This window comes from Camelina sativa, chromosome 8, assembly GCF_000633955.1.
Source record: "Camelina sativa cultivar DH55 chromosome 8, Cs, whole genome shotgun sequence".
NCBI lineage: Eukaryota > Viridiplantae > Streptophyta > Magnoliopsida > Brassicales > Brassicaceae > Camelina > Camelina sativa.
Window position 1 is genome coordinate 11810885 of NC_025692.1, and position 13285 is coordinate 11824169.

The following is a 13285-nucleotide window of genomic DNA, read 5'->3' on the forward strand; positions in this document are numbered from 1 at the left end:
CGTTGTGTTGATTGGAACATCCGTATCTTTTGAAATATATATATATATATATATATATATATATATATATATATATTTGTCAGTTTGAACTGTCTTCATTTTTTTTGCCATGACACAAAGTCAACTAAAATTTCAATCTCAATAGTTTATAAATTTTTATAATTTATTTTCTAGCATTCATTCTTTTAAAAATCAAGAAATTCCTCTAATTCTTGATTTAATAAAAGTTGTTTGGAATGATGAATCTAATTTACATATTTTAGTTAATTTTAAATATAAAAGTTTAATGGAATGAGATCTCAATCTGATCATTTAGGATTCTTCTGTCTCGTTATCTTCCCTTACCTTAGCCTCGATCCTGATTTCAATTACACGTCTGTCTCCGCCGCCGCATCTGGTAAAGAAGGAGTTGAGGTGTGTTTAGTTTCATTCAATGCCTTTCAAAATCGGAATGACGATTGCTGGAGGAAGACGATCCCGGAGACGATGATTGTTGGAGGAAGACGATGCCATAAGAAGACTGATACGACATCATAACTAGATGGAGCCACCTCATCTACCTGGAAAAGACGTCGGAGCATGTTGACGAGGATGATGGATTTGATATCACAAAATCAATATTTTTTTTATGTAAAATCTATATAATAATAACAATTCAAATAAATGCGACTAACAGTTGTGTTTTTTCAATCGTACTTTTTGAATTTTTTCTGAAAAGTCGTGATGGATCATTAAAATTGTTATTTATGAAAAGTTACAACTGCTCATCGTAAAGTTGTGTTGATTGGAACATTCATATCTTTTAAAATCTATATATATTTGTTTGTTTGAACTGTTTTCATTTATTTGGCCATGACACAAAATCAACTAAAATTTCAATATCAACGGTTTTTTCATTTTTCTAAATTATTTTATACCATTCATTTTCTTAAAAATCAAGATATTCCTTTAATTCTTGATTTAATAAAAGATTTTTGGAACGATGAATCAAATTTACATCTTTTAATTAATTTTAAATATAAAAAAAAATTAATGTGTATTGAAACCATGATTTTGAAGGATTTTATGGGATTTATGAAATTTGGATTTTTTATAGATTTTAGGGAAGTTGATATGATTTATGGTAAAATTCTTTCAAATCCCACCTAAAACCATGAGATTTAGATTTCTGTGTTTTTAACTAAACAAATCCTCTCAAATCTTCTAGAATCCCTAAAACTTATTAAAATCCAAATCTACAAACTATTTTGAATAACAGTGGATTTTAAAGTAGATTTTTAAATTATCAGTTCAATAACAATGGATTTTAATGGACTTTTTAAAATCCATAATTGAATAACATAGGATTTGTAAATTTTACACAAATCACTTAAAATATCAAGTTGAATACACCCTCCCCCTAGAGTGTTTTTCCAAGAGTTAGATGGATTACATAGTGAGTTTTTGGATTTGACTTTTCAATATATTTAAACCCAATCCGAATAAATGCCACCAAAAATTGTGTTTTTGCAATTGTACCTTTTGAATAATTTTTAAAAAAAAATCTGTAAAAAATTTAAATTGTACGTTTTACAAAAAGTTGCGATTGTTCATTGTAATGGTTTTTGTAACTGTTCATTGTAGAGTTGTGTTTATTTGAATATTCATATCTTTTAAAATCTATATGTTTGAACTGTTTTTATTTTTTTTCCCATGACACAAAATAATACAAAATTTCAATATCAACAGTTTTTACAGCTTTCTAAATTATTCTCTAGCATTCATTCTTTTAAAAGTAAAGAAATTCTTCCAATTCTTGATTTAACCAAAAAATTTTAGAATGATGAATTTAATCTACAACTTTTAGTTAATTTTAAATATAAAAATTTAATGTCTATATATAATAGCAATCCGAATAAATACCACCAAAAGTTGTGTTTTTTCAACTGTACCTTTTGGATATATTTTTAAAAAATCTGTAGAAAAATTAAATTGTGTGTTTTACAAAAAGTTGTGATTGTTCATTATAACAGTTTTTTTTGTAAAAGTTGCAACTATTCATTGTAAAGTTGTATTTATTCGAATATTTGTATCTTTTGAAATCTAGATATATTTGTTTTTTGAACTGTTTTCATTTTTTGCCATGACACAAAATAATATAAAATTTCAATATCAACAGTATTTACACCTTTCTAAATTATTCTCTGGCATTCATTCTTTTAAAAATAAAAATATTCCTTCAATTCTTGATTTAACAAAAGATTTTTAGAATGACGAATCTAATTTACAACTTTGAGTTAATTTTAAATATAAGAATTTCATGAAAATAACTCGAGTTTTTTTTTCAAGAGTTAGATGGATTATATAGGGAATTTTTAAATTTGACTTCTTAGTATGGTCATAAAGATGTCTTCTATTTAAAAGCAGTTTATATGGATTATTAGGTGAAATCAAGTGCAAACACAACATTTGCGATTTTTCGTAGCACCTTTTCATAATTTTTTTTTAATTCAAACGATTGTATCTGTTCATTGTAAAGTTTTGACTTTTCACTATATTTTATTTATCTCTTTTCATCATAACTTTTCGGTCTAATAGGTGTGTCTATTTAAATAGTCATGTTTTTTGAACTCTCTTTATATTTGTCTCTTCATCAGTAAATAACAAGTTCGTTGAAACAAAATTTTCCATTTTATATTGAATCTAAATAATTAAATATTAATATCTACTATTCAGTGTTATTCTATAATCTAACTAAAATTTAAGAAATGATTATAGCAGTAGAGAAATTTAACACACTTAATATAGAATTTATAGTTGCAACTATTTTTACCGTAACTTTTTGTTAAAAAAATAGTTTAATATTTAAAAATAAAAATAACAATCTGAATAAATACGAATAACAGTTGCGACTTAGCTTAGTATTTTTTTGTAAGAAAAATTTTTTATTCCTTTTTAAAAAACTCAAACAGTTGTATCTGTTCATTTTAGAGTTGTGTCTTTTCACTATATTTTATTCATATTGTTTCATCACAACTTTTCGTTCTAATAGGTGTGTCTATTTAAATAGTCATGTCTTTTGAACTGTCTATATATTTTTCTTTTCATCAATAACTAACAAATCATTGTTCGTTGAAACAAATTTTTTATTTTATGTTTAATCTAAATAATTTGAATATTAATATCTAATATTCAACGTTATTTTATAATCTAACTAAAATTTTAGAAATAATTATAGCAATATAGAAATTTAATAAAACTTAATATAGAATATTTTTTGTTGCGTTGCGTCTATTTATCGTAACTTTTCGTTAGAAACTATTTTAATATTTAAAATATACATTATTTTGTTTTTAATTATAATTATTTAATAGAAAATTATATTTACTCATAACAACCATTAGTTCAATATTCTCAGTTAGGATCACTTTGTCATAATGATTTTTTTAATTGTAGCTTTACCATAATTCTTCATAAAAAAACCTTATATTTATGATACTTTAAACAATATTTTTTTGTAAAGTTGCATCTAACTATATAATATTTTTTGTTATAAGCTTACATTTTGATGATTGTGTTTTTAACAGTTTATGTTTAATGTTTATGTATTCAAACTATTTTATTATATTCAAATGATTTCATAATGTATAATTTTAAATTGTGAATTTCATTTCTTTTTTTCTAAAATACTTTCCCCGCGACATCGCGGGGGGTCTGAGTCCTAGTATAATTTAGAATAAAAATAAAAAATAAAAAAGTATTATAAATATTATACTCTTAGTTATTTCAGAATAGTCACTACTATTCAGATACTCGATCCAAGTATTTATAAATTTTTATAAGATATTTACAAGGTTTTATAAGATATTTATAAGGTTTAGAAATATGTAATCAGGAAATCAAAAACATAAAAAGAAATAAGAGTAAAAGATAAAAGTGGTGGGAGAAAGTGATTAATTTTATTAAACTAAACTACTAGAGTGTGAAAATTGAGTGTATGTTGAATTATTAAGTGGAAAAGAGAGAAGATGATGTGGAGTCTCAAAAGTAAAAAATATAGTGTTGAATTGCAAAATCATTGTTCATAGTTTTATAAAAAGTATAAAAAATGTGTCACTTAATTTGAAACTCAATTTTATTTGTCTTTTTACCTAGATTGCCCTTAAACTAAGACTAAAACCCTTGACTTCACTCATTATATAATGCTTCCAACACTTGCATTTTTCTAAATCAACCAAACACAAGGTAATTGCCTTTTGAAACTTGAAACATTGAAGCTTCATACTTAATAAAATGTTACCTTGACTGAAACTTGTTAAAACTGTGATCAAATATGCATCGAACTGCAAGATATAATTTTAAGCTTACTCTAAATAATCTTAAGCTTTAGGAGGTAATTGCTCCCACTTTGTCAGATATTTTGAAAGTTTGGTTCAGGGAATGAAGTCTTGTGAGAGTATTTTCAGACATAAGAAATGTGGTTCTCTGTTTATATAAGGCAGAGACACTCAAGCAATGAATGTGTTTAATTGCAAATGTCCAAACCGTGCCTATAAAGCATAAGTAACAACACTACCGTTGGTTGATATCCTTTCAACCCCCGAGTTCGAAAAGAGACAAAGCTATGGCCAATGGCTGAGCCTTAACGGGCAGAAAATTAGTTTTTCTTTTATGTAGAATCATCAATGTTGAATCCCTGCCACTATCCCCAGTCTATAGAGGGAAGCTGAGGATAGCCTTGCTCAGGAGGCGGTTTCAGAGATGGCGGAAGATCAAACCAACCTGTTCTTACTCTCCCGCTAACAAAATCACCTGCACAATCAAAACCTCCAACATCAGATTTCTATAAGTAGTGAATATGCTAAACGACTAAGAGAAGTTGGATGGCAAAAAACAAAACAAGAACGCATACGGTTTAAAGTACTCTCTTGGATGTGTTGGTTAATCATGTCAGCATGAGGCTGTGTATTATTGGTGAATCCTGCATTTTGAATTCAAAAAAGAAAGATGATGTTTTAAGCAAACAAACACAAGACAGAATCTAGGATGGGCGTAGTAGAGACTTCTTTAGCGCTTTAATAAGAGGCCAAAAAAAGAGACGAAACCACATGTCTAAAGCGAAGCTGGTATTTAAAGGTTTTGACCTAACCTGTGCTTCCTGTATTGTTCTGAGGGTGTAAGTATCTACAAGAGTTTCCGAATGGGCAAAAATTCTGCAAAAGACCCAATTAAGACAGGAACATAAGACTTAAAACAAAACCCACAAACAAGGCAATGTAAAGAACTTCTGATTCAACGAAAGAATAAGACTTTGCACATCCAAGAGATTGCTAGGAGGTAAGATGAACAGAGCAAAAAAAAAAAAAAATCAATTCGATTGAAGACGTACCGAGGTAATGAAGCGATTGCAGAGACCCTTCGTCCCAAAATTGGAGACTTGTGGATTAAGATCTAAGAAACGGAGATGTTAAGAAAGAGAAGCGAAGCAGAGAGAGACGAAGAGAGAAGAAAGAAGAGAGACAGACCTGAGGAAGAGCTGTACCAAAGGGCTTTAGCTCGAAGATGAGGTTTGCTCTGAAGATGGCGTTTTCTAGCGACTTGAGTGTCTTGAAACTCCTTTTCGCAGTAGTCACAGTAATATTTCCCAGACGGCATATCTTCTACAGCGATGACGGCCTCGTAATAATAATATGTATGTATATTATCACAGTTTTTGGCTTTTATCAAGTCTGGGAAGAAGTGGCTTTACAATTGGCGCATGAGGTTTCTCGAAGAAACTTGAATTTGCTACAGTGAAACAATACGACGAACATAGACTACTAGGTTTGATGTTGCAGAGGAAAGAAGAACGATACAAAAGCATACAAGTACGAAATTCTAGATAGAAAAAAATCCTTGGTGGGCTGTTACATTATAAACCAACTGACCAAGCATAGTACTGTAATAACTCTTTTTTTTTTCTCTACTCATACAACAAACAAAGGGATACATATCAGATCGTGACATATTGATACATAGAGAGGGAGAGAGAGAGGAGAGAGGCCGATTTATAGAAGTGTTGTGTTCGTTCATGCTACATTTTAGGGTTTTTCACAAACCAAGCCAAGGACACTGCTTCCTCGCATGCTCAGGTATTAACTTAGCTACCATCTCCACGGGTACACCTTTCAGCTCTGTTCCACAACAACAGGAGGCACAATCTTTAGTCCATGATCAAGAATCTCTCGATGTTTTTAAACTCTACAAGGATGGATTTTAAATGCATTAAGAAAGGAAGATGTTTTACCGTGAGGCTTGAAGTTGAAAAGCGGTGGAAGGAAACGTCCATTAGGCAGACGTGCGTTTGGATCTCTTAGCTCATCAAAGAATGGGTGGACCAATGTGTCGAGCTGTGACCAGATTCACAATTCAAGCATATAACATGTCAGACAAAAAGAAAAACTTCGAGAAGATTCACAGCAGGAACTTGACTTGTAATACTCACAGCGGCACTTCGTAGATTAGGAGAGTATTGAAGAAGTCTTGAGACCAAATCAACAGCTTCCGGAGGCATGCGTTTGTGGAAAATCTGTGAATACATGATGAGAAGATATCGTCACATTGACTTAAACTGCTACTGAAGAAGAGACATTGAACATTATGATCTGGTGTATATAATATCTAATTTACCTTGTGCCATGGATGAGCTTTAATCTGAGGGAATTTGAATTCCGTGTAGTTAGGGTTCATGCACTTGATTTCTTCCCTGGTAGGCGTTCCCAAGACCTACCCCAATGCAAAACAAACAAATACATAAACATCAAATCTTCCATCAAAATTACTGATAACAAGAACATGTTATTTTAGTTGATTATACCTTGATTATCTCTACAAGTTGATCAACACCACTCTCACCCGGGAATAAGGGCTGCCATGAACAAAGGATAGAGTTTGTCAATCACAAAATTCCAGTTCGAACAGAGTAGAAATGTTTGAATGAGATTTTAGTGTATTTACCTGTCCAAGCAAGAGTTCAGCAAGAACACATCCTGCAGACCAGACGTCAATGGCTGTCGTATACTCAGTTGCTCCAAAAATAAGTTCAGGAGCTCTGTAATACCTCGAGCAAATGTAGGAGATGTTTGGCTCTCCTTTTACCTGTTTTCATGAGTTACATTTATCAACAAGACTGAATTTAGCTTCTCCAAATAAAAATGTACTCAAGAGAAGATATATGAAACGTACCAATACTTTTGCACTTCCAAAGTCGCATAGTTTTACTTGGTGAGTGTGTGGATTTACCTGTTTCATTATAGATGAAATAAAAAGTGGCATTAAAAATAGAGGAAAAGTAAATATCGAGGTATACTGTCAGTTCTGGTTTATTAAGCTTTTTCATNTACATAAACATCAAATCTTCCATCAAAATTACTGATAACAAGAACATGTTATTTTAGTTGATTATACCTTGATTATCTCTACAAGTTGATCAACACCACTCTCACCCGGGAATAAGGGCTGCCATGAACAAAGGATAGAGTTTGTTAATCACAAAATTTCAGTTCAAAACAGAGCAGAAATGTTTGAATGAGATTTTAGTGTATTTACCTGTCCAAGCAAGAGTTCAGCAAGAACACATCCTGCAGACCAGACGTCAATGGCTGTCGTATACTCAGTTGCTCCAAAAATAAGTTCAGGAGCTCTGTAATACCTCGAGCAAATGTAGGAGATGTTTGGCTCTCCTTTTACCTGATTTCATGAGTTAAATTTATCAACAAGACAGAATTTAATCTCTCCACATAAAAATGTACTCAAGAGAAGATATATGAAACGTACCAATACTTTTGCACTTCCAAAGTCGCATAGTTTTACTTGGTGAGTTTGTGGATTTACCTGTTTCATTATAGATGAAATAAAAAGTGGCATTAAAAATAGAGGAAAAGTAAATATCGAGGTATACTGTCAGTTCTGGTTTATTAAGCTTTTTCATACCAACAAGTTTTGAGGTTTTATGTCGCGATGACACACACCAATGCACCGGTGAATGTAAGATAAAGCCCTAAAAATCTGTCAAACATAGAAAAAAAACAGATAAGTGACTGGATGAAAAAAGCCTCTGCCTCTTAAACATAATAAAATGCAATTATTGATACCTGATACGTGTAAAGTTTGACATAAATGAGAGGCATTCTCTGATTCAGGTTGTTGTAATGTTTGATAACCCGATGAACAGTTTCTGGGACGTATTCAAGAACAAGATTGAGGTAAAGCTCATCTTTTTCGGTGGTTGAGAAGAAGCAGTGTTTGAGAGACACAACATTTGGATGGTCAAGTAGCCTCATGGTTTGAAGCTCACGGTTCTTGTACCTCCTATCTTGTAGAACTTTCTTTATCGCAACAGTTTCTCCTGTCTCAAGACATTTCGCCTGAATCATATAAGAAAAAAAGGGAAACCAAGTCAGATGATTGATCATATCTTACAAAAATGTAGAGAGCTAGAGATAAACGAACAAAACTCACTTGGAACACAACACCAAAAGATCCATGTCCAACAACACGTTCCGCCATGTAGCTGATCGTCTGCATTCACATTGGAGGAAAATGAAAATCAAACAGAAAACTCTTAAAACGAATCAACTAAAACAAGTGATCAAGAAGAAGCAAGAAACCTGTTTTGGTTGGCCGTTTCTTCCACCAATGGTAGTGACTATAATGTGACCAGTCTCAGTCCCATTTCCATCTACAACCGTCGCTTCCATTTCCTAGCAATCATCACAAACCCATTTTAGATTTCTACAAAAAAACTATGAGCAGAAATCTATAACTACAATACGCATCATCGGAAACATACTTTATCGTCTCGAATCTTCATGTCATTCATTTCCTCAGGTAACTTATCAACACCAGTAGCAGCATGTGCAGTAGTAGTAGAGTCTCTTGCCCCGGGAATAGGAGCTATACCCACTGACGCCATTTTCCAGGCTACAAAATTAGTTTCTTTCTTTTTCTACAACTCTTCAAGCCTGCAACAATAACCACAAAAATGAGTCCACTGAGTTAACAAAACAAAATTTACAAATTCAATTTCAACAAAGCAAAAAAAAAAAAAAAAAAAAGCTTCTTTCAAGGTTAAAAACAAAGATAACTTACTTAGTGATTAAAATCAGATACCCAACTTCAAAATAAGCAAATTTTAGAACACTAAAACTACGAAAAAGGAAAGTTGTTTTATTTAACGGGAAAAACAAAAAATTGCAAATTTAAAAGACCCAAGCATCATCTAAGTAAGAAGATCTAGAACTAGAAGCAGACCCACTCAAAACCAAAAATTAAAGTTCATTGTGAATCCTAGTCTATACAAGCAGATCTGAAGCTAAAAAACACCTAAAATTTTTTTGGTAGTTTCAATAACAANTTTAAAAAAAAAAAAAAAAAAAAAACCCCACAATTCGAGATGAGAAACACGAGCATAAAAATCAAGACTTTGAAGGAAAGAGAGAATTTTTTTGTTTTTAATACTTACGGATGAAAAACCTAAAATCTCAGATCGATGAAGATGAAGAGAAGAAAAATCTAAGATATGAAAGAGAGAGATCCGTACGATTTAAGGATTTTGTGTGTGTGGGTTTGATGATTATGAATCTCTCTCTCTCTCTCTCTCCCTCCCTCTCTAACTTTTTTTTTTTTTCTTTTTCCGGTGAGCCGAATTATGAATTTTTATTCTCTACGAGTTTAATATAGCTGGCCTTCTCGTCAAGCGTTTAATATTTTTATTTTGAGAAAAGTATATAAATTTGAAGTCTTTTTTATCTGTGATATATACCAATACAATACAACAACATTGGCCAAATGTGAAAAAATAATTAATAACAATGGGATTTCTTCGAGTTTAGTAAATGAGATTTTCAAAAAAGTTACATTGGGTTTTGTTTCTTTGCTCTTTTTGAGTTTTTGACTGTTCAAACCTTTCTTCTTCTTTTTTTTCTCTCCCCAACACAAAGAGATGAGGGTAAATGGAAAATACACATAGAACCCATTCCATTATCTGTTAATCCTTTTTTAAGGCAAAACCCACTCAAATGTACTATAGTTAGAGGGTAATTTTGACTTAAAAAATGTGTGTATGTGTGTGTTTTACACACCTATAAAAGTATAAATGATACGAAGGAGACCACAAGCTTGAAAATGGGCCGTTGGGTCAAACGTGTCGGAGAGGCAAGAAATGAAAAAAACAATCAACGACCACTTTTTTTATAAGGTGAGACTTGAGAGAGAGACCATCCCTATCTATATAACTAGTTTACCTAGCTCAATAATTCATTCAATTATTGGATTTTATCCCCTACTACATTTAATAAGAGTTAGGAAAAAGCATATGGACAATTCTTATTTTATTCCATAAATAGAAATCNACCAACTCAAATGCACTATTCCTACCCAAAAAAAAAAAACTCAAATGCACTATAGTTAGAGGGTAATTTTGACTTTAAAAATAGGTGTATGTGTGTATTACACACCTATAAAAGTAGTATAAATGATACCAAGTAGACCACAAGCTTGAAAATGGGCCGTTGGGTCAAACGTGTCGGAGAGGCAAGAAATGAAAAAAATAATCAACGACCACCTTTTTTTGATAAGGTGAGAGAGAGACCATCCCTATCTATATATATATATATATATATATATATATAACTAGTTTACCTAGCTCAATAATTCATTCAATTATTGGATTTTATCCCCTACTACATTTAATAAGAGTTAGGAAAAAGCATATGTACAATTCTTATTTTATTCCATGGAGAAAAATCAGTTATAATTATAAACAACACACAAGAGGATATGAATTTATTAATGTGGAACATGTTTGTTTCTTATAATTTACTAACAACCAAAAACAAAAACAAAAAGCCCTTGTTAGTTATATAACAAAGAACACAAAAAAAATAGAGAAAGTAAACATTACATAGTCAATCATAATTTTCTCCTCTCACATGCATTGAAAAAACGCATGAAACACACCGTCCATAATCAAAATCTTAGACTTAAAACAGGTTCTAGTCAAAAATATTTGACATTTCAATTCAAACTTGTTAACCACGACTTCAAAATAAAGATTCATAGGCTTGATTGGTGAACACGTTTAAACGAGACCGTTAGAAAATTTTGAACGGTTGAAAAGAAGGCAGTTGAAAAAAGAGCAGTTAAAGATAGCGGATAGAAAAGATGGTACGGTTGAAGAGAGCGGTTGAATATTTAGTTTGATTGGTAACATTGTAGCGGTTGAATAGTATAAATTTTAATAAATAGTAAAAAATTAAATTAATTTAGTTTGAAAATGAAAAATTAGAGTAATAAATTATTTTTTAATTTATAATAAGATATATAAACATAGTTAAATTAAAAATATTAAAGTGCTAAAGAATTAGTTTTGTCATTATGATAATAGATTATACAGATAAAATATCATAAATTATTTAAAAATTTGTAATAAATTATAAAAATGAAATTTATTCTAAAAACTTATTAAAAAAACTGAAATCATTATCTAATTCATAATAAGAAATATTAATTAAAATTTTCTCTTATCATTACCGTTGAAATTTACATATTTATCTTTGATCAGCCCATAACATATCAGCAATTTGATTACGAATTGCTGCCATATATGCTCCATCTGTTGTTGATTCAGCCTCTTCAATCTCACTGATATCATTTTCGTCAGTTCCGTGCTGTCCATTTGGATCTCCAGTTTCACTTACTTCATCAATAAAATCATCATCCAAAATATTTGAACGTCGAATGAAATTATGAAGACCCATTGTAACAAACACAAGTCGCTTTTGTGTTTCAAGATCATACCTCGGTAGTTCTTTCACAATCCGCCACTTTTTTTTCCAAATTCCAAACGTCCGTTCGATTACTGAACGTAGAGAAGCATGCCATCTGTTGAACAATTCTTCCTTATTTCTTGGGGGTGGACCACTTTGAAATTGTTCTAAATGGTACCTCACCTCTTCTCTTCGATTTCCCCTATATGGTGCCAAGTAACCTTTTTTATTAGCATATCCCGAGTCAACAAGATAATATTTTCCTCGAGGAGGCGTAGGAAACCTTTGACTGTTTTGTTGCGCAATCGCTAATACTCTAGCATCATGCACTGAACCTGGCGCACCGTTCCATATGTATGTGAAAAGCATATCTAAATCACATATAGCCAGGCCCGGCCCGCCGCACATCCCTATGACACAAATGTATTGGCCCTCGAATTCTGTTTGAAATTTTAGTAAAAAAGTTAGGCCCAACTTATCATTTACATTGCAAATATAGGTCTCACTTTTCAAAAAAAATTAAGATTTGGTCTGAAAATTTTAATTTTTATCTATGTATTATTCCAAAAATAGGCCTCTATTCTATGAACTCTTAAGATTTTGCTTCAACTTTTAAAATTTACCTTATAAAATCCATTTAAAAAATGATAAAATCCATTTAAAAAATATTTATGTATTGGGCCTCATTTTTTACTGGACCGGCACTGCATATAGCCAATATGTTAAGGCTTGTCTCACCAAAACGGTCCCAAAAAATACGACGGTCTTCTGTTGGTGGTAGTACAGGAACATGTGTCCCATCCATTGCCCCAATGAATCCTTGGAAAAATGCCCAGTAACGACGATCAATTCGTAAACTTCGGGGATATTCTCTAAGTTGTTGAGACGATGGTGTTTTTAATTCGTCACATGCAAGTCGCTCCATCGCATTCAATACCTGATGAAACTTTCGATTTACTGTCTCTTGGTTACGACCGAAATTCCTTGCTACGGTCCGTTGAACCTCGTTATGCCCACAAGTTGATAGAAACATCCCTACACTTTCTTGAATGCTAATATTATCAGATGCTGTTAAACCATATTGAATTTCCATGACATGACATAACCTTTGGAATGCATCTCTTCGCATCCTCACAGCATGTAAGCAAGATGCATCATCACGTTCTATATGGCTTTGAATGTTCAACCATCCTAAGCCACTTTCTCGACGCATGGGTTGCCGACGAAAATATCGCTCGTGATACATCATTATAGGCTTCACAAGCTGCTCATCAATCTGCTCATCTTCGAGCATAAAAAATTCACACAATTCTTCATGACTCAAATTATTGATTCCTTTAGCCTGCAACTCCTCCATACGTGCCTGGAAAAAAAAAATTAACATATAAAGCTCAGTATATGAATCTTATAGTATGGACATATTTTAAAAGAACTTTTAAAACATAAATGTTATAACATATACAAAATGCATATTTGTCAACACAAAAAAAAAAAAAATT

The 13285-nt window shown here is 31.6% G+C and overlaps 3 protein-coding genes across 4 annotated transcripts; all 3 read right to left on the reverse strand.

Annotated features, from left to right (window-relative positions):
- Positions 4488-5745, reverse strand: LOC104706987 (zinc finger CCCH domain-containing protein 3-like). Its single transcript, XM_010423228.2, has 5 exons — positions 5505-5745; positions 5369-5430; positions 5129-5192; positions 4892-4960; positions 4488-4791 (listed from the first exon to the last, which is right to left on the reverse strand). The coding sequence occupies exons 1-5, from the start codon at positions 5632-5634 to the stop codon at positions 4682-4684; spliced, it is 435 nt and encodes a 144-aa protein (XP_010421530.1). The 5' UTR covers positions 5635-5745; the 3' UTR covers positions 4488-4681.
- On the reverse strand, positions 5862-9613 carry LOC104706988 (shaggy-related protein kinase alpha). 2 transcript variants are annotated; one of them, XM_010423229.2, is made up of 13 exons: positions 9482-9613; positions 8810-8981; positions 8628-8720; positions 8479-8538; positions 8112-8384; positions 7951-8025; positions 7204-7260; positions 6976-7116; positions 6836-6886; positions 6649-6744; positions 6464-6547; positions 6266-6368; positions 5862-6152 (listed from the first exon to the last, which is right to left on the reverse strand). In XM_010423229.2, exons 2-13 carry the CDS (start codon positions 8930-8932, stop codon positions 6070-6072), a joined length of 1239 nt encoding a protein of 412 aa, XP_010421531.1. In that variant the 5' UTR covers positions 8933-8981; positions 9482-9613; the 3' UTR covers positions 5862-6069. The 2 variants fall into 2 exon arrangements, with proteins under 2 accessions (XP_010421531.1, XP_010421533.1); XM_010423231.2 differs by having other exon boundaries at positions 9560-9612.
- LOC104709445 (putative nuclease HARBI1) lies at positions 11568-13143 on the reverse strand. Its single transcript, XM_019228719.1, has 2 exons — positions 12486-13143; positions 11568-12226 (listed from the first exon to the last, which is right to left on the reverse strand). Exons 1-2 carry the CDS (start codon positions 13141-13143, stop codon positions 11568-11570), a joined length of 1317 nt encoding a protein of 438 aa, XP_019084264.1.